The following is a 24,401-nucleotide window of genomic DNA, read 5'->3' on the forward strand; positions in this document are numbered from 1 at the left end:
TGGCTGCACGTTGGCTATTTCGGCGCCGGGCCGCGCGACGTATGTGCTCCCAACGTGCGATCGGGCCGCGGGCAGGGCATGGATCTCATGACATGGGCTGGGTAGCAACACGGCCTGACTTGGCGTTCTGCGGTTCCATCCACTTTAGGCGGGGTGCTCTTTGCTCCTTAGCGTTTTGCTGCCGTACGTGGTGGCTGGATCATGTCGACGGGTCCGCGATGGCCGGCAGCCCGGCAAATCTTCTCGCGGTCTCGCCACAGGACTATTCTGGTTTCAGCGTCGAACCATGCAGCCGTGCGGTGCATGGACACGCGGGCTTATTTTGCTCGTATAGTGGGGTGATGTCAATTTTTTTAACGATGTTATAGGATAATTGTAGATTGGAAAGAGAAAGAAATAAAAATGTCATCAGCCTACTTTTAGATAAGAGATGATCTCTTCACAAGAAAGATAAGGCAAAGAAAAACAAATTTCATTGTACTAGATTTCACTTTTCTTAACATTTATTTAATTCATTTTTATTCATTTAAGCATTGATGTAAGATATAGCATTAAGAGATGGCTTATTGTACAACATGATTTGTTGTTTTTTTAAATGACGTGAAACACATAAGAGAAGTCGATCTTATCAATCATTAATTGTGCATGCGTAAGAAGCATGTAGAGTCTGCATGGCACGGACTATCAAGGAATCCAAGTATGGACTTTTGTTATGTAGCATGACCAGTACGGGTGGTCTTTCGTAAGCAAAACAGGCACCACCTGTCTTTCCCTTTTTGACGATGCGGGCTGCGCCTGTGTCTTCTTTCGCACAAAAATATATATCAAAGGCTCCCCGGTCAAACTTAGGTTGTCACCCGTTGTTTATTTCAATAAACAAACAAGAGCAACCAGAATAAGTCTAGAGGGTGCTTTTAAATGCACTCTCTATGTCGGAAATAAGTGACTTGCATTTGTCTAGATTCATATGTATCTAGATGTGTTTTATTGCATAATTTTTTAGTCTAGATCAATTCGGGCCACTTATTTTCAGATAGAGGATGTATAATTTTGATAATGTAAAGGAACCTTTTTTAGCGAGATAAACAAAACACAAAACTATAACTTATGCGTGATTGGGCTTATGTGCCCCCTCATGTGGATTTTGCGATGTGGTGGAGGATGGGCGCCACACATCGATCAGTCTTCGCCTATTGCTCCATTTCACCGTTGGCCTCAATAATCTTGTGATCGAGATCTACTGCGCCTTCGGTTGACGGCCACACTGAAGGATCTTCCTCTTCTTTCTGCAGCAACAAGAGGCAACTATCTCACCACGAGGCTTGGAGGTCAGCCTCTAGGCCTTCCAATGCCACCTGTCAGCCAACCTCGTGGAGCTGTTTTGGGTAGGAATTAAGGCCATCCTTAACAAAGGGTACTACACGGGTACCAAGAAATTAGTGGCCAATGTGGATGAGAGAGGAATGTCACAAACAAGTAATGGTTACTTGAAGAAGTAACAGGTACTACACGGATACCAAGACAACAAAGAAGATGACATGTGGGTCCATCAAAAAAAGAAATGAATAAGAAAAAATGAAACATTGAAAAAAGGAGAGAAATTTTTTAGTACCGGTACTAGCCGGTACCTTGTTGGAGATGCCCTAATAGGAGGACTAGAGGAGCGAATGAGTTCCTCTCCGCCACGTGGATCTAGTGGCTCCCCATAGGCCATGGCCTTCTTCCTATGAGGAGTTCCTCAATGCTAGACAACGTCGACCAGGTGCGCTTCTTAGAGCATCTCGCCCATCATGCATGCCTCTATAATGCTCAAGCCAAGGGAGATCCACGAGGGTATTTAGGCCTGCTTGCACACGAGGATAACTCTCCGACCTCTCCGTCATCCTCGCCGCGAGGCTTGAGCCGATGGAGAACCAGTAGTGGAGAAGACTAAGAGGAGGAGGACGAGGAAGAAGAAGAAGGGATAGTGGCATCTGAGGCCCACATTCCGGGCACATAATTTGACATGTGACGCAAAAGTGAAAATGTCCCATTAACCGTGTTCAAGGTACTGTTTTCAGCTTGTCGATAATGATAATTAGTACTGAAGTTAAGCTTTCGTTTTAACACACAAGTTGTGTTAAAGTATAGTAGGTTAACTTGAAGTGGTGCTTTTGACTAATTATCCCTTTTTTACTGAACCATGAGGGCTCGGACTATTAAATGAAAAAAAAAATAGTGTCCAAGATAGGGTTGATTGTCGACGGTGCTGGGTCTGGGACTGGATGATGGCGGTGCGAATGCTGCAGGCATGGAGGTGAGGTCATGACGTCGAGGTGGCGGCGGTGTGGAAGAGGTGGCGGCGGCGCGGTGCGGTTGTGAGGTCGAGGCGGCACGGTGTGGTGGATGCGGCGGTGCTAGATCGGCATAGGGAGCGATAGGGTTTGGGACTTGGAGCCAGTGATGGGCCGCGGATGGTCTAGGGTTGGGTGTGGTGTGAGTAGATATGGTTGGTGCAGTGGGGGGGCGTTGGCCCATAGAAAACTGGGTCCCACCCACATGTGCCGGCAGTTTGTTTGCCTGGGTTTGTGCACACTTTTACCGGCAATTGACTGCCATGGAAGAAAAACTTGTGTCGACAGTTCCCTGCCCTACTCTATTTTTCCCGGCACTTACATTGCCGTACAAACAATACTTTTGCCAACAGTTGACTGCCCTAAAAAATGGGACGTCGTGTAGTGAACTAATTAGCAGAAACCGGGTGCAAACCTTCACAACACACCAACGAATTTATTGTCATGGATCATCGAAACGCGCAAAACCACCAACACACACCACACATGCATGTTGCTGAGAAAAGACCTTCATGCATGTAGGTTGCCCTCCAAGTATCATCATCATACAACTCTTCTTGAGTTAGCAATGATTCTGACTTTACTACAGAAAACAACCGACGAAGTCGCACAAAGCATACCTTGGCCCGTGCTAAACAGTATGTCACTTGCACCAGCGACAAGGCAACTCTGATTTTGATATCGAGCTACTAAGGAAGATATGCAAGTTTGTGCTAAAGAGCATATCCACAGCTAAGAGCCCATCGTGTTCCATTTTTCGCCACTTGGACGACCAACATGCTCCGATTTAAAGATGGATAGGACAAGGCACAGAGAGCCGACTGTACCATAGCTTAGCATGGCTTGAATTTTCTCGGATGTCCCCAGAGGGACGGCATGGCTTGAATTTCTCCATTTATCCTCGTCATTGTCACGCAAGCCATCAAATAACTTTTAACTAAATTTAAGCTATGTAGGTACCAACTCGTCTATATAGCTGACTTAACTTAGGCGGTGGACTTTGTTATGAACGCGACAAGTACGAACGAAGAACGAAAAAGAAATCACAGCACAAGGACACACAGATTTAACGTGGAAAACCCTCTCAAACAACAAGAGCGAAAAACCATGGGCGCCAGCCAGCGAAACTTCACTATATGAGAGTGTTTACAATGCCAGGGAGATTGCATGAACTCAACTCATCCCAAAACGGCGGCTTACAAGGGATATATATAGCAGGAGCACTAGGGAAAGTCAGATCCGTAACGGTCACACCAGAAGTTCCGGTTGGAGGCCGGAAGTTCCGCATATTCTTGAATATCCAAAAGTTCCGCAGCAAGTTCCGCAATTTCCCGAAAACTAACAGAGAGCATCCGGAGGTTCGACCGGAAGTTGGGCCGGAACTTCCAGCCCTTGGGAATTTGGAACACATATGCCCAAGACGCATATGGCACAGATTCGTTTTTGCACAATCATCAGAATCATTAGGTGTAACGGCAGCAGCAAAACCAGGCAAAGTGCTACCTCTAAGAACATATAATTTGGCAGAATTCATATCACTTATCATGTGAATGAGAAAACCTCTAGATACCTTCAAAAGTTTACGCCCCCCGGAGTACTTGTACCCGTCACAATTCATGGTACTAAGTGAGATCAAATTTCTTGACATGCTTGATATGTGCTTCACCTCTTTCAACGTGCATGTCATGCCATCATGGGTCTTAATCTGAACGGACCCAACGCCAACAATATGACAAGGATTGTCATTGCCCACACGCACAAAATCTCCAGTCTGCACAGACTCATAAGAACTGAACCAATCCTTGTTACAACAAATATGAAAGGAACATGTTGTATCAAGAATCCATTCATCATCACGGAAAGCACAAGCAGCAAGAACAGCGAGGCATTCACCCTCAGAACTATCGGTAGAAACGACAGGGCCTTACCATTACCATCGGACTTGTCTTTCAATTTGTAGGTACCGTTTCTTTTCTCCTTGTTCTGCAGTTTATAACAATCCTTAATAACATGATTATTTTTCTTACAATACCTGCAGAACTTATCTTTTCCTCGGGACTTTGAACGAGCTTTTCCGTCCCGGCTCTTATCTCGGTTGCCATAGTTGTTGTTCCTCTGCTCGGTCCTGCCACGAACCTGCAGAGCTTCTGCCTTTGACGACGATCCATCGGTCTGCACCATAGACTTCATCTTTTCTTTCTGTCTAAGTGCTTCTAAAACCTCATGAAGGGTTAGAGAGTCATGGCTATAAAGAATTGAATCGCGGAAATTTGTATAGGAATTAGGCAACGAGCATAAGAGTAAGATGGCTAAATCCTCATCATCATACTTAACCTCCAAAGCTTGCAAGTCAGAAACTATCTCTCGAAAAACAGTTATATGAGATATTACCGATCCACCTTCTTGCAGCTTATGGGTGAACAACTTCATCTTTACACGCATCTTACTGGTTAGATCTTTAGACATGCAAATCGATTCCAGTTTCAGCCACAGGGCTGCTGCGGATTTCTCCTCCAACACTTTCTGCAAAATATTATTGGATAGATGAAGTTGAATCAATGACAAAGCCTTACGATCTTTGCGTTTTTCTTCGGCAGTCCACTCGGTTTCATCCTTCTTGCCGAAGGAATCAAGCGCTTCATCCAGATCTGAAGTTTGGGCGAGAATCGCCCGCATCTTCACTTGCCACAACGAGAATCGTGTGGTGTAGTCTAGTTGCGGCAGATCAAACTTCAAGGTAGACATGTCGCAAACCCTAGACGGAACCTGAGGCTCTGATACCACTTGTTATGAACGCGACAAACAAGAACGAAGAACGAAGAAGAAATCACAGCACAAGGACACACGGATTTAACGTGGAAAACCCTCTCAAACAACGAGAGGGAAAAACCACGGGCGCCAGCCAGCGAAACTTCACTATATGGGAGTGTTTACAACGTCAGGGAAATTTCACGAACTCAATTCATCCCAAAACGGCGACTTACAAGGAGTATATATAGCAGGAGCAATAGGGCAAGTCAGATCCGTAACGGTCACACCAAAAGTTCCGGTTGGAGACCGAAAGTTTCGCATATTCTTGAATATCTGGAAGTTCCGCAGCAAATTCCGTAATTTTTCGAAAAATAACAGAGAGCATCCGAAGGTCCGGCCCAACTTCCGGTCCCTGGAAATTTGGAACACAAACCAGCAGACTTCCTCACGTAGGTGCTTGCTGTGATTGTTCACCATCGATCTTCATGTAATGACGATGCAGGTAGGGTATTTTACCATGTGTGAGTGTTGCGCACATTTTATTGCCTTTGGCATGCCGGATGTCACGTGCTGGGCTCGAGCCTCGAGGTAACGCGACATATATTGCTATAGCTTCCGGGACTTCTGACCTTCCATTGAGACCGAGGATACTTTCGTGGGCGCCGCGAGCAACACAGGGCAGCCTACTGATTAAAGCCTGGGTTTTCTCCCATCGCCTTCAGGCCGTTGGAAGCTAAGGAAAAAATTCAAGGACAGAAAGAATGCAAGAACACCAGCATAGCGGACGCGGGAGCAACGCGGACTCCACGCGGTCAGATAAGACAATTATGTATGTCTGTCATTGTTGCCACGGAAATGAAATCTGATTTGATAGCAATCATTAGCCTGGATCAGCATATAGAATTTCGATAACCAGTACTACTAGCAATGGGATTTCAGCCTACCACTAACGTGATCATGCTTTTGTGTCGTCTCGTGTCGTCTCATCCCCTGCCTTCTCCCAAATGATTGCGTTGGGTTGCTGCAAGTGATCAGTGAGAGGATGGTACGTGTCAGCTGGGGCACTGGAGAAGTCCGGTGATCGTCCCTCTAGACTGCATCGATAGCGATAGGCATCTAGAATCTAGATCCGGACTAGTCATGGTGTCTTTTCGTAGCTCAGTGAGGCAGCTTTTCTGCCCTGATCAAACGGCCTCTTCTGATTTTTCAGATAAGAAGAAAGATCAGCAAGCCCATATCGGGCCTGTTTTGGAACATCATATTCGTTATTTCTCTTAGCAATACTGTATCACATAACCCCGCCCGAAAGATAGAGGTCAATTGTTCGAAAATATTTTTCCCATTGGGCCCATCAAAGCATCGTCCCAATTCATGACGGTTTGTATGATGGGCTGCGAATTTCCGTGATACTAAGGCAATTCATGACTGTTTATCGCATCAATCTCGATCGTCAAGAGTGTCGTTCAGCCATACACAAGCTTTCGCTCAAAAAAAAAAAAAGCCATACACAAGCTGAACGCTGAATGCAAGACTTTTGTAGGCACGGTACATACTACAGACGCAAAGGTTTATTACAAACATGAACGTATGCTCACACAAGTTTTTTTATGTGAATCTGCATGAATATTTATTTGCACGCGGAAGAAAAAACACATCTCACACACTTCTTCGAAAACTTTATTTGTGGACCAACTAAACGGAATTGCTGGAACTGAAGATCTTCACCTGCTCGCCTGGTTCTTGTATGAATTTTCGGGCAAGTACTTCTTGGATCTCTCAAGCAAGCGGTCGAGCGCCGGCATGGCCGCCTTGGCCGCGTCGAGCGCGCAGAAACGGTCCTTCCAGGCGGCCAGCAGCGGCGTCCTGTCGGGGTCCACGACCTTGATCCCGACCGTCAGCAACAAGACGTTAGAGTTTTTTTACGGTATCTCGAATTTAATAAAAGTCGTTTATTTGTTTCGATTTAATGGATACCATTGCTTGGTACTACATCTCAATCCCACGAAATACTGAGTGAAAAAACCATAGAGTACCCCGAATTGAATGGCAAACTTGTAATTACGTTTGAATCTTAGGTCTTTGAGATTTTGATTTACAGTTAAGAAAAATAAAAAAAAACGTTTTGCTGTAGCACAGGCGCCTGCTTTTTTTGTTAGAAAACAGGCGACGTCTACACCGTCCGATGCACCATTAAGATGTGCTGATTCCGTTGGGTTGTCTCGTTTTACCCATGCTTCTTTGTTCGTTGTTTGGCTGTTTGCTCCGCTGTTGTCCCAGTCCCCGTTCTGCACTTCTGCTAGGCAGCCTAGGCTGCAGGTTTCTCCAATGAAGGGAGCAGTTGGAGGATGGGGGCGAAGGGAGCAGCCGGAGGGCGCCGTTTTCTCCAGTGCACACCGCTAGAGCTTACCATGGAGGTGCAGGCGGTGCGGCTCCCATCCCTTTCCCACAGTGACGGGAACGGGAGCAGCGGGGGGAGAGCCCGTCGGAGTGGGGGCGAGCTGAGGAAGAAGATCTCCTCGGAGTTGGGGCGGAAGGGCCTGTCGCCGGAGCTCGTTTCCTTCCTTTCCCGCGGCGGCGGTGGCCTCAGCCCGCGGAGCCCCTCTGCGTAACCCCTGCGATTTCATCCGAGGTCCGTTTCCTTGTTGTAGGTGACTCTCGTGGAGATGCTGGCCGTGTTCCCCGCCGTTTCTACTCCAACGAGAGATCCCTGTGCTCGTGAGCTTCCTGTTTTTGGCCGCTGATTTTTTAGTATTGCGTTTTTTCCTTGGATCGGGTGTAGCAAGGCGAAGACGACATAGGCGAGAGGGGAGGGGCGCGGAGCACTGGGGAGCGGCGCCACTAGGGCAGGGGGCGCTCCGGCTGGGGGTGGCGGCGGCGCTCTGGCAGGAGCCGATGGGGTGGCGGCGCTAGGGCAGGGGGCGCTCCGGCGGGGGGTCGCAGCGGCGCTCGGGCGGGAGCCGGCGCAGTCAGGCGGCGGGGCAGCGGCTGCACGGAGGCGAAGCACGGGCGGCGGGGTGGCGGCTGCGCGGAGGCGGAGCACGGGCGGCGGGGTGGCGGCTGCGCGGAGGCTGCTGTCCCTAATCCTCTTCTATCGATCTGGTCTCGGACCACGAGTCTGAATAATCTGATCTATTTGATTAAGGGGGTGAAAAGACCAATGTACCCTTTGGATATCGATGTCTTTGGTACTCCCAAGTACGTTTTTGGAGTACCGGGTACCGTAAATTTTCAAACACGTTAATGCAAGCCCACCCAGCACGATGTCCACGTACCCGACGCCGTCGCCCCCAAACCACTCTAGTTTCTCCCCGGAACACTCCCGGAACGCCCCTTCCAGAGCGTCCGCCGCTGCCAGCGTCTGCTTCAGTGCCTCCGCGTTCTCCTCCTCGTCCTTCGTCGCGAATATCCCGATCCACGAGCTCAGCAGCTGCACACACATATATGCGATTCCTTTGGATTTCAAGAACTGGTCAAAGCTAGTTAATTGATCTTACACGTATATATACGTACCTTGTCGTCAACGTAGGCGCCCCAGAAGCAGGCGACGGCGCAGGTGTGGGGGTCGGCGGGGAGGAAGGAGGGGCCGGCGGCGGCGAAGGCCTCGGCGATGTACTGCACGATGAGCTAGGACTCGCAGACAGGCTTGCCGGCGTGGAGGAGCACGAGGATCTTCTTGTGCACGGGGTTGGAGGCCAGGAGGAGCTCGTTCTTCTCCTTGAGGTCCACCTCCACGTACTCGCAGCGCAGCCCCTTGAGCTGCAGCGCGAACAACACCCGGACCAAGAACGCGGGCTCGCCCACGCGCCCAGCACCTTCAGCTCGTCGCCAGAACCGGTTGTTGCCATGGATGGATTTCCTCCGGCCGGAACAAGTTTAGCTGCAGGTTTCGATCTTCCTGTGACTCACGGCTTAGTATCAAAGATCAAGGGTATCACGGTATTATATCGACGGATTGGGTTCGTGATGATGGAGTAGAATAGTCCATGGGACGACTTGTGTCCGCAAACCAAGTCAAGTCCCCACCCCCCAAAAAAAAAATCCCCGTGAGTTTATGACAGGTGGTCGGTACGTACGGAGTTTATCTTACACGATCTCGCTGTAGGGTTCACCTCATTCTCGTACTGAAAAATGTTTAACTACCGTAATGTTCCCGTGGGTTGGTGCCGAACAACAAATGAAAAGATACACTCAAGATATATTTACTTCCTACGAAGACAACAATGCATTCTTTCTGAAATTTATATAACACCACCCAGTCAAAAAAGTATTTGACTGAAATGCTCCGCTACGTAGGATCCCACACTTAAGTTAAACTTTAACCGATTGCAACAATGAGGAGATAATTTTCCGCCCATGCGTTACTACGAACAATAAAATACATGATGTGGGCCGATGGTTGAGAAGTTTAATAATTTTCACAAAAAGAAAAGGCTTGGGGGGTTTGTGGGCTGGTTTGGCTTAGGCCCAAACGTGGGAAGGAGTGGCCTAAGGCCTTTAGGGTTTTGGGGAGGCAGTGGTCCTTGGAGGGTGGCCTAGGTAGGAGGGCACGAGAGTTCCTTCCTTTCGGGAGAAACAATGGTAGCGGCGGCTCTACTGGCTGCTGCTCGCCAGCGATAGAGGGAGGAGGAGGTGGCGCCGAAGTGACGGTGATGGTGGGCGACCTTGGTTTCGAGGCCATGCGGTACGACGATGGAGGTCGGCGGCGACGCAGTTGGCGTCGTCCGCGGAGATGGTGGGGGAGTAGACATCGTCGTTAGGTGGGAAGCAGGGAGCCGTATGGGTCCAATGGCTCGCCGGACTAAGGTTCGAGCGGCTTCCCTGTTGTGGTACCGCCACGATCAATAGAGGGAGACGGCGCAAGAGGAGGAGCCGGAGTGAACAACGACGACGACATCGACCCGCAGTGGCCGAGTGTCGGTGCCGGCGAGTATGGCGGGCTGGGCCCATCGGGTTACATGGCGGGGGTGGCCGTGCTCGTGAGCTTATTGGTCATCGTCGCTGTAGGGGGCCGTGTGGGGAGGGATGGGCAGGCCACGTTGCAGGGACCCAGGGACGTCGCCGGCGCTGTGCCACGAGGAGCTCGTCAGCGCGACTGGGAGAGACGCTGCCGCGGGGGTGCCACGGACGGCTCGGATGCGGGAGGCCTTCTTTTTGCAGGGATTGACAACAGTTAAGCGAAACGTTTTTTTCCTCGTGCGAGAGTGGCATATCCCTCGTAATTTTGATGAAAAGACTTACTGCGACGTTCTTACCATCACCACCAACTCCAATTTAATTTATTAGTATAGATTACTGGAGTTGGTGTTTCCTAGCTTTTTTTAGCACCATCTGATCCATAAAAAAGAAAACATCGATTGTATCAAAAGGAATATAAGCATTTTGCAAAAAATAATAATGACCATAAGCAACAAAAAAATATTGATAAAATAAAGCTTTTAATTTCGTATTAATATTTCATGTCTTGATGTTTATTTATGTGTCTGCTAACGAAATTGCAGAACATCATTATTGCACAAGACAGACTAACCTCATAGACTTTGAAAAACCGAGTCATCCACCTCAAACAATAACAATCTAAATGTAGCATGAGTGGGAGACACATCCCTTCCAAGACAAGCTTGAACCTATTGCTCGGTCAATGAATTGACGAGAAAAGGACCACACACCAAAAGACGAGCTCCGAGAACCATTAACTCCATGGAGTAAGCAGCAATGCCGCCTATATTAGAAGAAAGGATGGAGTTTGTGTTTATTGTTTGAAATGTTTGAAAGTGGATGTTGGATTTGATTTTCTTAAAAAGAAACTTAAATGTTTTTGGTATATTTGACTTATAGTAATATGACATGGACGAATAAGAGAACAGATGCATGTGAAGATGTTAATTATGTACTCGATCCATTCAAAAATAATCAAGTGTCGTTGATTTAGTATAACTTTTTGGAACTCTTATTTTGTGACAAACTAAGTACGTGTTTTTCTCATATATTACATTTGGTGAACATGCACATCATAGCTGGTTTAATTTTTTGAGTTTGCTAACGGAGTGGCAATCAGTTGGCTTTGCTAGAGCCAGTAGATAGAAAAAAAAGCGGAACATCTTTGTACTCTCTCCGATTCATAATAAGTGTCTCGGATTTAGTACAACTTTCTACGAAGTTAGTGTAAAATTTGAAACACTTATTATGGATCGGAAGGAGTACTATTTAGGGAAACGGTATCCTGAGGATCGTAGGCTAGGGAGTGCACGGATGTTTTTGCTCTTCTATAGTTAGGTCCCTCCATTATTCAATTGCCCAAAATGATTTCCCCTTTCAAACCAGATGCCAAAAATGGTCCGGTGAAAACTACACGTGTGACCTCTTGCCAATTGAGTTGGCGGAAAGCAGTTGTTGCCAATTGAGTTGGCGGAAGTGCAATTTGAAAGTGAGCTATTTTCATCAATTGGCAAGAAGTACTTCCGCCAATCCATTTTTCACATTCAGGGCTATTTTTGTCGATTGAGCTGAGCAAGGGTCTAGAAGAGGAAAAATTTGGTGTGCGCACTCACCAAAAAAAAACTAGTTACTGTTTATCACATCAATCCCGATCGTTAAAAGAGTGTCTTCGGCCATACACAAGCTGAACGGCTAAATGCAGGATGTTGAGGTGATGTAAAATTGCATGAAAATTCATTTGCCCACGGAAGGAAAAAAACACACATTCGGGACCCGGAGGTCCTGTACTGTGATACTCCTTATTCGTAGACCAACCAAATGGGAATTGCAACTGCAGATCTTCACTTGCTCGCCGGGGTCTTGAATGAAATTTCAGCCAAGTACTTCTTGGCATTCTCAAGCAAGCGGTCGAGCGGCGGCATGGCAGCCTTGGCCGCGTCGAGCGCGCAAAAGCGGTCCTTCCAGGCGGCCAGCAGCGGCGTCCTGTCGGGGTCCACGACCTTGATCCCGACCGCCAGCTCCAACACGTTCATGGACGGCACCAACCCACCGAGCACGATGTCCACGTACCCGACGCCGTCGCCGCCGAACCACTCTAGTTTCTCCCCGGAGCACTCCCGGAACGCCCCTTCCAGCGCGTCCGCCGCAGCCAGCGTCTGCCTCACTGCCTCCGCGTTCTCCTCCTCGTCCTTGGTCGCGAAGATCCCCTTCCACGAGCTCAGCAGCTGCACACACAAATATAATTATATGCGATTTCTTTGGATTAAAAGAAAGGTGGTCAAGCTAGTTAATTGGTCGTACATAATACCTTGTCGTCAACGTAGGCGCCCCAGAAGCGGGCGACGGCGCGGGCGTGGGTGTCAGCGGGGAGGAAGGAGGGGCCGGAGGCGGGGAAGGCCTCGTCGATGTACTGCACGATGAGCTGGGACTCGCAGACGGGCTTGCCGGCGTGGAGGAGCACGGGGATCTTCTTGTGCACGGGGTTGGAGGCCAGGAGGAGCTCGTTCTTCTCCTTGAGGTCCACCTCCACGTACTCGTAGCGCAGCCCCTTGAGCTGCAGCGCGAACAACACCCGGACCAAGAACGGGCTCGCCCACGCGCCCAGCACCTTCAGCTCGTCGCCAGATCCGGCCGTCGCCATGGAGATGGAATGGGTGGACCGTGGATTCGCCTTCCTGCCGGTCAGAATCAATCAAGTTAAGCGGGTCTTCCTGTCGATAGTGTTGCTTGGTGGAGTGTCCTCAAAGATTAGACCGGTAAGGTATTATATCGATATTGGGATTTGGAAGTGTTTGGGTTCGGTTTGGCTTCGTGGTGATACAGTATAATAGTCCAAGCGGCGAGTTGTGTCCACAAATCTAGTCAACTCCACGTGAGATTATGGAGCTGGATGTTCCCATGAGACTAGGACAGCCAAGGGACTTTGCGGTGTGCCAAAAGCCAAATGTGTCACATAGATTAAATATGGCACTGATGCTAGATTTTAATTTTGATGCAACGTAGATGAGGCCAAATTTCTCATATAGATGGGACCCCTCAAAAATAAATTTACCCACATTATTCTACCCAAGCACCTTATCTCTTTTCTTCTCCAACCGCACCTTCCTTCCCCTCCACTCGGCGCCGCCTGCGCCTCCTTCCCCTGCAGCCAGCGTCGTGAGGGTGGTGCCCCGGCATCAAGCGGCGCTGCCGCACCCCCTTTCCATGCGCCTAGCGCCGCCACCGCCTGTCTCCGGAACGGCTCCCCCTGCGCCCGGCGATGCCTTTGCCCGGCAGCTCCTCCCACCGCCTCCCCTGCGCCTAGCACCTCCTTCGACCGCCTCCACCCAGACCCCAACATTTGCATGCGCCTCCGGCTCGCAAAGCCTCTAGCCACACCGCCTCCCCTCAAAAGCAATAAATCGATTTTTTATTCGACAGTGACATTTAGCACCGGAGTAGGTTCCAAATTTTTTGGATTTGGCACCGGTCTCATAGTGTTTAATAGAGGTGCCAAATGCCAAATAACAATTTGGCACTATTTGGCACACTGTGGAAGGCCTAAGTAGCGAAGTACAGAGTATATTTACACAATTTCTATCTCACTGTAGGCTCCACGTTGCAGTCATTCCCGTAATGAAAATGTGAATGTAAATGTTTTTACTGATGTTGGTGCTTCCTTTTCTTAAAACATTTATCCATAAAAGGAAGGGTCCCTAAAGGAAAATATACTAATAGAGTTGATACGAACACAAGCAACCAAGCTTCTTGACAAAATAAAAGCTCTGTCATGATATTTCAAAATTAACTTCTCTATATTCATATTCATGTTTCACATATTGACATTCCTTTATATACTAGTAACGAAATTATATAACATCATTTTTGCACAATCTAAACTAATCTCAGAAGTTTTGTAAAGTCACACTGAATCTAAGAATGGGGACACACCCCTTGTAAGTCAAGCTATGAAATCATTGCTCCGACGACGAATCGATAAGGCAGAAAAGAGACAAGCTTGGAGAACCACCGTGAAGAAGCCGCCACGCCTACAATGGAACGAGGATGGAGACATAATACAAATTTTCTAGAGGGTTTTGATCTTCTCTCCTCTAAACAATAGGATGCTACCAAGTCAATGCATGATACTTTCATGGTTGTACTTTTGTAGCACTCAAGGCTGTCCAGCCCAAACTTTTGGTTCGGCCCAAACTTTTCCTAGGCTCGGTGCAGCTTGGACCTTGGAGCGCCTCATGAGCCTGGACAGAAAACTACAAAATGTTTCAGAAACAAGCTGCTCCTGCAAATCCGAGTCGTGCTTGGTCACCATGTTGCCTCCTCTTTCTGCTACTCCATCGCTTGCAAGGGGGGAGCAAATTGGCCCGCAATGATGCGGGACAACGGCGGCGAAGAAGCGCAGTCACGAGATGCCACGAGCGGCAAGGAGCGATTGCATGAGGCGACGACAGCTACAGTTGCGAGACACCATGAGCAGTGAGGAGCGGTAGTGCTGGCAAGAAGGGGAGGCCAAGGAGCCATAAGGAAAAAAAAAGTAGAAACGTTTGAATTTATTCACATAAGGGATCGAAACATTGATCGCCGTAAGGCCAAGGAGTTAGGATGGACCCCAAAATCTTGGCTCCGACATTCACCCTAATGCATCACCGTCCTTTTATATATTACTCTCTCCTCTCCGATCCATAATAATTGTCTCAGATTTAGTATGACTTTGTGCTAAGTTGGTATAAAATCTAAAACACTTATTATGAATCAGAGTGAGTATGTGAGTTAAATGATCACTCGCGTAAAAGAAGTGTTTTGCTATTTCTAAGACGACTAAAAATAACTATTTTTAAGTCAACACTAACAACCGTCTAATCTAATTATTGAGAGATTCGTGGAAAATTTATACAAGTATAAAGTATGAGAAAAAACTTTCCAAGTCGATTGAGAAATAGATATACCCCATGTGTAATTTTTATTAACTGTCGAACTTTTTGAAAACCGACCAGAGCTTACAATATGCAAATTCATGCACTCTCTAGTCATATTTTGGAAAGACTGACAAGGGGGTAGAATAGTCCGTGCGTGGACTTGTCGTCCACGGACCAAATAATTCCTTGTGAGGTGATGACAGCTTTGATAGTGAAGTACATCTCTCAGACAATCTATCTAGAAGGTCCATGTTTTTTCCTGCCATCATTCTCGTAGCGAAGTCGTAATGTTTCAACTGATGTTGATGCCTTGATGGGCGTACTTCTGCAGCTCGATCCATCTAGATGCCTTGAAGGTACATAACGTGGCTCATAGAATGTTTCTCCACCCAAATACGCCGAAGACTTGACGAGAGCGATGGTTCTTGGCAGCGGGCTGCTTGCAAATGCAACCTCGGTGTCATGGATCCAGCTGCTGGCCGTGTACGGTCTCCCGTGCCTGGTCCTCCTGTGGCAGCTGGGGCGGCTGCTGGACAGTCTATGGCTTCAGCCGCGCCGTCTGGAGCGCGAGCTGCGGTCGCAGGGGCTCCGCGGCACGTCCTACCGCTTCTTCACGGGCGACCTGAGAGAACAAGGCCGGATGAACAAGGAGGCCTGGTCGAGGCCCCTGCCGCTGCGGTGCCACGACATCGCGCCACGCGTCGCCCCTTTCCTCTGCGGCTCCGTCCGGGAGCACGGCAGGGTGAGCCTCTCCTGGTTCGGCCCGACGCCCAAGGTGACCATCGCCGACCCGGATCTCGCGAGGCGCGTGCTGTCCGACAGGTCCGGGCACTTGGAGAAGCCCAAGTTCCCGGCCCTGTGGAAGCTGCTCGCCAATGGCCTGTCCAACCACGAGGGCGACAAGTGGGCCAGGCACCGAAGGCTCCTCAACCCTGCCTTCCACCTCGAGAAGATCAAGGTACAAAAATGGTTAATTTGTTGCATAAATTTCACTTTTTAGCTTCTGTGGATTGTTTACTGTGATAGATTTTACAACTGAGAATGGGGATATGTTCGACTCTGCATCTCTGTACTCTGCAGTGCATGATTCCAGAGTTTTCTGCGTGCTGTGAAGAGCTGGTCAGCAGATGGTCGGAGTCCATCGGCTCCGATGGTTGGTGCGAACTGGATGTTTGGCCAGAGCTCCAGAAACTGACGGGAGATGCCATTTCTCGCACGGCATTCGGCAGCAGCTACCTAGAAGGAAGGAAGATATTCCAGCTGCAAACAGAGCAAGCCGAGCGCCTCGTGACAAACATTCGGAAGATTCTCATCCCCGGTTACCTGTGAGTGGTTATTACTGTCGTTTTCATTTCTTTTTCTCGAAACCGAACTGATCAGCTTACGATAAACATGTAACGGAACGAAATGGCCATCTTCCAGATCCTTGCCAACCAAAAACAACAGAAGGATGTACCAAATCAACAACGAGATCGAATCCATCCTACGAGGTCTCATTGGCAAAAGAATTCAAGCAATGGAAGGAGGCGAAAGCACCAAAGATGACTTGCTTGGCTTGTTGCTAGAGTCAAACATGAGGCACACAAATGAGAATGGTAAATCCAGCACGGGAATGACAATCGAAGACGTCATCGAGGAGTGCAAGCTGTTCTACTTCGGAGGAATGGAGACCACGTCGGTACTGCTCACATGGATCATGGTTGTTCTAAGCATGCATCCGGAGTGGCAGGACCGTGCAAGGGAGGAAGTATTGGGCCTGTTCGGACAAGACAAACCTGGATACGAAGGCCTAAACAGACTCAAAACGGTGACTACTCGCTTCTTGAAATTGCTACTAAGTTGTTTGATTAGGTAAAAATAAATGGCTATGATTACGCCAACTAATCTGCTATTAACTTGGCAGGTGACCATAATCATCTACGAGGTTCTTCGGTTGTACCCGCCAAGCATCCATTTGAGCCGGAAGACATGCAGGGAGGTGGAAATCGGAGGCGTAAAGTACCCCGCCGGCGTGATGATCGAGCTCTCCGTGCTCTCCATGCACCGGGACATAAACATTTGGGGCGATGACGCACACCAATTTAAGCCGGAGAGATTCGCGCAGGGGATCTCCAAGGCATCCAAGAATCCAGGCGCGTTTCTCCCTTTCGGTTGGGGCCCGAGGATCTGCATCGGCCAGAACTTCGCGCTTCTGGAGGCAAAGATGGCGCTTTGCATGATCCTTCAGCGCTTTCAGTTTGCACTTGCGTCGTCCTATACTCACGCGCCACATACTGTCGTGACGCTGCATCCGATGCATGGTGCACAGATTAAGCTTGGGCTCATATGATTGCTTTTGTGTTTTCATGGTCGTGTGTGGTTCAATGATTCTTAGTTAATTTAAGTTTGTAGAAAGATACAATTATGAACCCTGATTCTCTGTGTGTTGTATTGCACTGACCCTTTTTATATAGAGTACAACATGAGGGGAAAAGGCCTGATGTACAAGAAAAGTTGTCTTTTTTTTAGGGAAAAACAGTAGATCCCGCAATTTTATTACTCGCTCCGTCCAACAAAAAATGTCTCAAATTTGTCAAATTTTAGATACAAATTTTGGATGTATCTAAACATGACTTAGTGTATAGATGCATTCAAATTTAGTTAAAATTGAGACATCCTTTGTTGGACGAAAAACGTATATAAAAATTATGTACAAGGAGTTACAGAGGCGAGAGGCCTATCTAAATGCATTAAGACAATCTCTCGTACTAGCATATTGCTTTCTTTAATTTGGCACGATGGAAGACAAGATTCATCTGCTCAATGAAAATACGCCGACGTCTAAAGTGATAGCTGAGTACCGGTAAAGACGAACTCATTGTGTGTCCTCTAAATGCTCCAGCAAACTAGGGTACCAATTTCCATAAAATAGGGCAAGTTGAGTTGCCTCTTGAATTCCAACAGAATCTGGTGGACATTTCCTTCGAGGGTAAAACTAGGGCACAAGTAACGCCAGCAAGCCAGAGCAAAGGGGCACATGAAGAAGAGGTGATCCTTGTTTTCATGGGACACTGTTGGCAGAGGACGCAAGCATGAGACGGCAAATTGAAGTTCTTCCTCAGAAGCATGGCTCTGGTGTTCACCATGTCAATGATCATGAGCAAACAAAAGAACTTGTGTTTGAGATGGCAACATGAGTCCCAAATCCATTTCACATAGGGGCTGGAATCAGAATATGATCCACCAGCACAGTATATAGATTGGCTGCAGAAAAGCCAGCTTTGGCTACAGCAGTACACCAATGATCATGATTCTGATAAAAAACAAGTTGGTTGGTCAACAAGAGCAGTTATGTCTTGAAACTGGTTGAATGCTTCCGATCTCTATCTCTAACTTATACACATTTATACTGACTAGCATCCCCTTAGTCGTACTCGTAGCAGGAGCAAAGCAAACGATTGCGAATGGATTGAAGTCTCATTTTTCTATCGTCTTATCCTCTCTGCTGTCATCAACTGTCTCTGACCAGCTTCCTTAAGCATCAGTTAAGTGTATAATCCAGCGATAATGTACTCCAATATTGATCAAATCAATATATGTACGATTATAAATAATTTCACTAATAAGCAATTCCATCCATAAAAAAATATTTCTATGCTTATACAAAGCAAGATTCCACGATGAGGTAATATCTGAATATAGTTGATGGACACAATTTCCATGGCACATTAACATAACCCACATATTATTTTATCAAACTGATGACTAAAGTTGAATTTTGAAATGCGTAAACGCATTTTAAATTGGGAAGGAGAGTGCTTTCCACATGACGACTAAAATAAAAATTGTGTTGACTGACAAAATTTTCGTTTTCGCCTCAAACTAGAATTACACTTTGTCACTCGGTTACAAGCTGGAATTTCTGGGGACTTTCTCCCGAGGGGGTGACGAAAGCTACCGGGTCATGGGGGCCAACTGATGTGTAGTATGATGACTAAAATATACGGAGTATAAACGTGTAGTATTGTTAAATGTGGCTGAAACCCCACTAACCCATCAATCACAGTGGAGAGTGGAGTGGAGATGAACTCATGAATCCCCAAATGCCCCCAATACTCTACCTGGTCCGTTGTCTACTTGGTCGTTCCGATCAAGTAGTAGCTAGAGTGGCTGATTGAGTATCCAACGGCTGAACATGGCGAAGCACCTCTCGGGCTCGTACTCTGGCGCCGTGTGCCCGCCACCCTGTAGTAATTAACACAATCCAACTTGATTAAAAACCGAGCATAGCGTGCATCCAACAGGTACACGTACGTAAATTCAGAATGGAGGCATTACCTTGATGGTTGCAAATGTCATGTTGTTGGAGTAAGTCAAGGTGAATCTGCAACACATATGCATTAACCATCAGCACATTAAGCATATGCAGCTGGGCAAGGAAGTGGTACTAGTAATGAACTAATGATGGTGGGATAATATACCCAGCAGACTGGCCATGGAGATGCCACGCCCTCCATTCGTCGACGACAGGGAAACCGAGCGACCTGATCCACGCCTGCGTACCGAGGTGCGGCACCAGCGTGTCGTGGTCGCCGCTGTACACGAGTGCACGGTGTCCACCGTTGGCCGTGACGTTCCGGTGATACTCGATGTTGCTCCTGAGGTCGAGGGAGTAGGGCAGGTCACCGTTGTGGCACCTGACCCACTCATCCACGCTCCCCTCCTTGATCCCAAGAGCCTCCCGTGTCACCGCCGCGTTTGCCCAGAAATACGACAGGTAATACCCATAAGTCTGCCACAAGATATAATTTGCACAAGTTGTGTTAAGGCAACCGAAAACTAGCTGGAGCCTGGAGCTGGCATTGTAGTGCAGGGGAGGATACTGGAGACTGTACTCACGATACAACCGAATGGAGGACGAACCGGCGGATTTCCCACTAGGATCCTCCTACCTGCACCATCCGAGTGCTCGGTCCTGGTATCAGCTGTTGGTACAGTGTGAGCGGATGCATAAACGCAGGTGTCCAACAAAATATGGGCTTGCTGAACTTCCGATATGAGCTGCAACAATTGCACACACGCTCACATCCACATCCATATATTCCAAATCAATTTTAGTAGTATAAGATGTTTTTTTCCCTCTCCATCTTCTTGTTCTTACATGATTGAAAGTATCCAGTGCTCGGGCACAAAGTGCATTTGAAGGAATGATGTAGTCCAGTCCATGGCAATGCTCCAATATCGTCTACATATATATTCAAGAAAGAACTAATCAACGGCCACTTCAATTGCTATAAAATAGATTGTACACAAGGATTTGGGAGGATCTAGATGCTCGATCGAGTTCAGGTTACCTCATATAACTGATCTGATATTATACCAACGCCATGAGCATATGGCACTCTAGAGCTTATATCAACGATTTCACCGGTCGATGGGTTACCGACTACATAGCCCTGAAAATCAACAAACACACATACATAATAATGACTGATGATTTCTAACTGTTTTCGCTAAAAAGTAGTCATAAAGACTGATAGTACCTTAAGATTAAGGCGGGGACTCCTTCCAGCTTCATTACCTGAAGAGAGACATTGATCATGAATATATATAGAGAGAAAGAGTTCAAGTAGTAGAGCATAGTGGATTGAAACAATCATACGACTGCTTGCATATATGTCATATGTGGGTTACATGAGCAGGGGACCATACATGAGCCATGATTTGCATACGGATAGACACCAGCAGACTGACTTGCCAAACAGGGCATATGGGGTATATATGAGCTCTTCTGGTGTACCCTGAAATTAATTAGGGCCGTTCATTTGTTTTGATCTAATGGTTCGGATGAGTTTGCTACTCCTTGTTACTCTAATTCAGACGTGTGGAGTAACCGGATGGAGTATTGCCGAACAAGGGTAAAACCGTCCTCAGTTCTCCTTTTTCCCGTTCCCCTTCTCTCCCCGTCCGCCGCCGCTGACTGCCTCCCGCGGGGCCTCCGCCGCCGCTGACCGCCTCGAGAGCTCCCTCCGCCGCTGCAGGCCGCCTTCCGATCTCCCTCTGCCGCCGCATCTAGTGCTGCGGCCTTCCCTCGTCCGCGCGTTCGAGGCCGCGGCCACCGCGCGAGCAGTTGCCCGCGTGCGGCACCGACGGCCACGCTGATGGGCGCCTGCCCGGCGAATGCGAGGGAAAGGCCGAACGCCCGAACCTGGTGCATCACTGCAGCTTCTGGACCCGAGCCATCTCCTGTTGCTGTCGGCCAAAAAGCTCAGCAAGAAGAAGCCATCTCCTGCCTCCTGTTTTGCTAGCTGTTTGCGAGCAATTAAGAGCAAGAACCTGAAGAAGCTCTCCGAGATGGACGGCGCCGAACGACGCCCTGAACTTCTCCATCGTGGTTGGGTGGAGAGCGGCGGCGGCGGCACGCTGCAACGAGGGCGGCATGGACTGGGCGGAGAGCAGCGGCAGCGCGCTGCGAGGAGGGCACCGAGGTCGTCGGCGTGGGCTGGAGGGCGAGGACAGCGGTGGCGCGCTGGAGGAGGGCGAGGACATTGGCGGCGGCACGCTGCAGAGGGCGGCGCCGGCGCTTCGGAGGAGGCGGCGGATCGGGACGGACTACGAAGGAGAAATCTGATTTTCTTTTTTCTTTTCTCTTTTAATGTGAAAAGTCTATTATGCCCTCTTCTAATACTCCATCTAGACTTCCTGGAGTAATAGGTACCGGAGAAAACGTCGTATATATACCTTGTGAAATGATGTGTGCGATAAACGGTACGAGCTTTCCAGCATAAGAGTCTCCCCCGATGTAGAAAGGATTTCCGAGGTATTCGGGGTTGTCGCTGAACCACTTGATGAGGAAGTCACGGATCTGCAAGGAGGACGATACATCCCCAACCTCGTAGCCTTTGGGTTTTCTGGAAAAGGAAAATCCAGCCCCAACCGGTGAATCTACAAACAGGATGTGTGCCACCTGCACGTACGCGAATTGTATCAGCACATATGTACAATTACAGGCAGCTTGCTGCTGCTGTCTGGGAACAGTTAGCTAGAAGGAAGATGAACCTTTGTCCATGAGTTTGGATTTAGCTTGAGGCGCGGCAAGCTGCCATTGTATGGCTCTAGGACGAATCTGATGGGACCTACATATACATATATATCAGTCAGTACACGGCATTGTATTTTATATGATGATATAGTAAGTAAGATAATGTCGCACATGGAGGGACGACGTGGTCACGTGGCAGTTAAATAAATCAAACAAATGGAGGTACCGATCTCGTAGGCGAGGCCGCTGAAGACGGAGCAGCGGTCGCCGCCGGTGAGCCAGAGAAGGAAAGGGACCTCCTCGCCGCGGGCCTCCGACTCGACGAAGTAGTAGAAGAGCTCCGTGCCCTCCTCCACCTCCACGTACCTTAGGATTCATTCATTCGTGTGCCGATTTAAGGAAGAGGGAGCAATCCAGCAGAAGTAAACTTGATTCGAGATGCAAGTATGGGGTCCATGGAGGTGTATATATGTACCTACCCAGTGTGGAGGCTGAAGGGGAGGCGGCCGGGGAAGCCGGGGAGGCTGGCCACTAGCTTGGCATCGGTGGCACGCGGGGCGACGGCGACGAGGGACAGCAGGAAGAAGAAGCAGCAGCAGCTGCTGCTGCAGAGCAGCCGCCGCGCAATCATCTTCCTAGCTACCCCGCGGCCCTTGTGGTGGTCAACTGCTTGCTTAGTTAATTTGGGACAGCAGATCACTGCTGCCTCCCCTCCTTGTGTAGCGGTGGAGGAGTCTCTTCGCTCTTCCCACACGTGTTCGGCCGTGTGTCCAGATGGCTCCCGAACGGACGATTCACGTCCTGGACAAAAAGGGTGCAGGCGGAAACAGACGTCCGCGGCTCTGATTTTGCATCACGGACAGTGCGTAAAGAAACGGTGCGTGCAGGCAGCTGGTCGCTTTCCAACTTCCTGTGGTGTTCAATCGCGATCCGAACTCCGAAGTGCCGATTCAGTGGCTCCGGCAAGAAACGCAATCGGTTTGTTGCAAACTTCACCTGGTTTTTACTGCCATTTTCGGCTGTAGTTACGGACATTCTTTTTTTTCGAGGACATTCTGAAGGCGGCGTTCCTAGTCATTCGGGTTGATTCACCGATGACAGGTGAGAGAGCCATTGTTATTGATTCATAGATCTGATGGACGAGAAGGAACAAAATTGAGCTCGGTGTTGCTCCTCACAGATCTACAACTCAATTTCTCTTTACATCATGTGCATTTGCCCGCTCGATTGCTTGGAGAGTCGTTGGCTCTACGGCTGACTCGCACTTTAGAGGACTTTGAAGATCTCAGTTGTGGCGTTGTGCTAGATTCCTCACCTGATTTGCCATCAGACTCCGGCTATGGTCTTTCCCGCCTTTGGATTGTCTGTTGTTGTGTCTGTAACCAAGATGTGCTAAGAAGCACTTATGTTTACTCTCCCAATGAGAGTCTTGTAACACCCTTTGTTTAGTTATAATATATATATATATATATATATATATATATATATATAAATGTTTCAAAAAAAGAGAGGTCTTGTTTGGTTGGGGCCCAACCAATGCAAAATTGGTGTTTATTTGTTTTGTTGCTAAATGTTGGTATTCCATGGAAGCTTGTCCGCCTACCTCATAATCCTTGCGAGCATCTGCAAAGGCCGACTCTTATTCGACTCTTACTTGAAATTTGATGACGTGGAGGAAAAAAATTAAAAAAGAAGATAACTCATTCTTACGGAAATAATCGACGAAGAGTCAGCTAAGAGTCAACTTATTTATCATTGTGCATAATCGCATGTAATGTTAAGAAATCATTTATAGTAAGTCTAAAAACATATCATATTATATGTGTTATTTTGTTGTCAACTCTAGATGACGTGGAGAGTATGCCGACTCTACTATTGTGGATCACTTAACAACTTTTGACAAAATTTTGGCCAACTTGGGGCTAAGAAATCTCTAACCAATTTTTTGGCTAGCCAATTATTGACAAGAATTGGCAGTGCATGAATTGGCATGAATCAAACATACCCAAAATGGCAACTGCTACTTTGTTTTTACCAGTCCATTGTCCATGGCATACAATGATTGCTAATCGCAATAGGTACGTTCACCGCTTCCGCTGTAACTCTACAACTAGACAAGTAATCTTCATTGCTGGTCATGGATAATGTTACCGACAATGATCATCATATATACATATTAGTTTGCAAGTGCATATGTAAACGTGATTGCCACATTCGGTTGGATTCAGAGATTTAGAGAAATAAATGTGTATAGCTGATTGGTCGAAGCATCGAGTAACTTAGATCGAGCCAAACCCTAACCATCGTCGCCACCCTCCTTCCATCCATTTTCTCCTTAAATGCTTTTGGACAATAATAGTTCAAGGTGGCAATGAGGTTTTCCATTCGGTGGTGTGTTTCCAGAGGCAAAGACATGGTTGTGCACTGCCCTAGTGAGGGATCTAGGTA

General features: G+C 48.0%; 3 protein-coding genes and 1 pseudogene across 4 annotated transcripts; 1 reads left to right on the forward strand and 3 right to left on the reverse strand.

Annotated features, from left to right (window-relative positions):
* Positions 1 to 7,579: 7,579 nt before the first annotated feature.
* On the reverse strand, positions 7,580 to 10,040 carry LOC112270577 (annotated as a pseudogene).
* A 1,588-nt stretch (positions 10,041 to 11,628) lies between these two features.
* On the reverse strand, positions 11,629 to 12,834 carry LOC100827570 (probable glutathione S-transferase GSTU6). Of its 2 annotated transcripts, none has more exons than XM_024458304.1 (2): positions 12,321 to 12,834; positions 11,629 to 12,244 (listed from the first exon to the last, which is right to left on the reverse strand). In XM_024458304.1, exons 1-2 carry the CDS (start codon positions 12,658 to 12,660, stop codon positions 11,916 to 11,918), a joined length of 669 nt encoding a protein of 222 aa, XP_024314072.1. In that variant the 5' UTR covers positions 12,661 to 12,834; the 3' UTR covers positions 11,629 to 11,915. The 2 variants fall into 2 exon arrangements, with proteins under 2 accessions (XP_024314072.1, XP_024314071.1); XM_024458303.1 differs by having other exon boundaries at positions 11,634 to 12,244; positions 12,328 to 12,828.
* Positions 12,835 to 15,153: 2,319 nt separating this feature from the next.
* LOC100832455 (cytochrome P450 72A15) lies at positions 15,154 to 17,470 on the forward strand. Its single transcript, XM_003569159.4, has 4 exons — positions 15,154 to 15,890; positions 16,013 to 16,257; positions 16,355 to 16,739; positions 16,836 to 17,470. Exons 1-4 carry the CDS (start codon positions 15,351 to 15,353, stop codon positions 17,259 to 17,261), a joined length of 1,596 nt encoding a protein of 531 aa, XP_003569207.1. The 5' UTR covers positions 15,154 to 15,350; the 3' UTR covers positions 17,262 to 17,470.
* A 1,143-nt stretch (positions 17,471 to 18,613) lies between these two features.
* LOC100832770 (serine carboxypeptidase-like 18) lies at positions 18,614 to 22,776 on the reverse strand. The gene is made up of 11 exons (XM_003569160.3): positions 22,433 to 22,776; positions 22,180 to 22,319; positions 21,971 to 22,047; positions 21,653 to 21,878; positions 20,455 to 20,492; positions 20,266 to 20,367; positions 20,073 to 20,156; positions 19,811 to 19,972; positions 19,393 to 19,703; positions 19,250 to 19,295; positions 18,614 to 19,156 (listed from the first exon to the last, which is right to left on the reverse strand). Exons 1-11 carry the CDS (start codon positions 22,582 to 22,584, stop codon positions 19,073 to 19,075), a joined length of 1,422 nt encoding a protein of 473 aa, XP_003569208.1. The 5' UTR covers positions 22,585 to 22,776; the 3' UTR covers positions 18,614 to 19,072.
* Between the last annotated feature and the right edge of the window lie 1,625 nt (positions 22,777 to 24,401).

This window comes from Brachypodium distachyon, chromosome 2 (assembly GCF_000005505.3).
Source record: "Brachypodium distachyon strain Bd21 chromosome 2, Brachypodium_distachyon_v3.0, whole genome shotgun sequence".
NCBI lineage: Eukaryota > Viridiplantae > Streptophyta > Magnoliopsida > Poales > Poaceae > Brachypodium > Brachypodium distachyon.

What these genes read in the sequence shown, in the direction of transcription:
- LOC100832455 (XM_003569159.4), top strand. Translation starts at nt 15,351, where the DNA reads ATGGTTCTTGGCAGCGGGCTGCTTGCAAATGCAACCTCGGTGTCATGG. An exon ending in TCCACCTCGAGAAGATCAAG is followed by an intron (nt 15,891 to 16,012) that starts GTACAAAAATGG and finishes TGTACTCTGCAG; the next exon opens with TGCATGATTCCAGAGTTTTC. An exon ending in ATTCTCATCCCCGGTTACCT is followed by an intron (nt 16,258 to 16,354) that starts GTGAGTGGTTAT and finishes GCCATCTTCCAG; the next exon opens with ATCCTTGCCAACCAAAAACA.
- LOC100832770 (XM_003569160.3), bottom strand. Translation starts at nt 22,584, where the DNA reads ATGATTGCGCGGCGGCTGCTCTGCAGCAGCAGCTGCTGCTGCTTCTTC. An exon ending in TATCAGATCAGTTATATGAG is followed by an intron (nt 20,157 to 20,265) that starts GTAACCTGAACT and finishes ATATATATGTAG; the next exon opens with ACGATATTGGAGCATTGCCA. An exon ending in CACTGGATACTTTCAATCAT is followed by an intron (nt 19,973 to 20,072) that starts GTAAGAACAAGA and finishes CAATTGTTGCAG; the next exon opens with CTCATATCGGAAGTTCAGCA.
- LOC100827570 (XM_024458303.1), bottom strand. Translation starts at nt 12,660, where the DNA reads ATGGCGACGGCCGGATCTGGCGACGAGCTGAAGGTGCTGGGCGCGTGG. An exon ending in GCGCCTACGTTGACGACAAG is followed by an intron (nt 12,245 to 12,327) that starts GTATTATGTACG and finishes TTGTGTGTGCAG; the next exon opens with CTGCTGAGCTCGTGGAAGGG.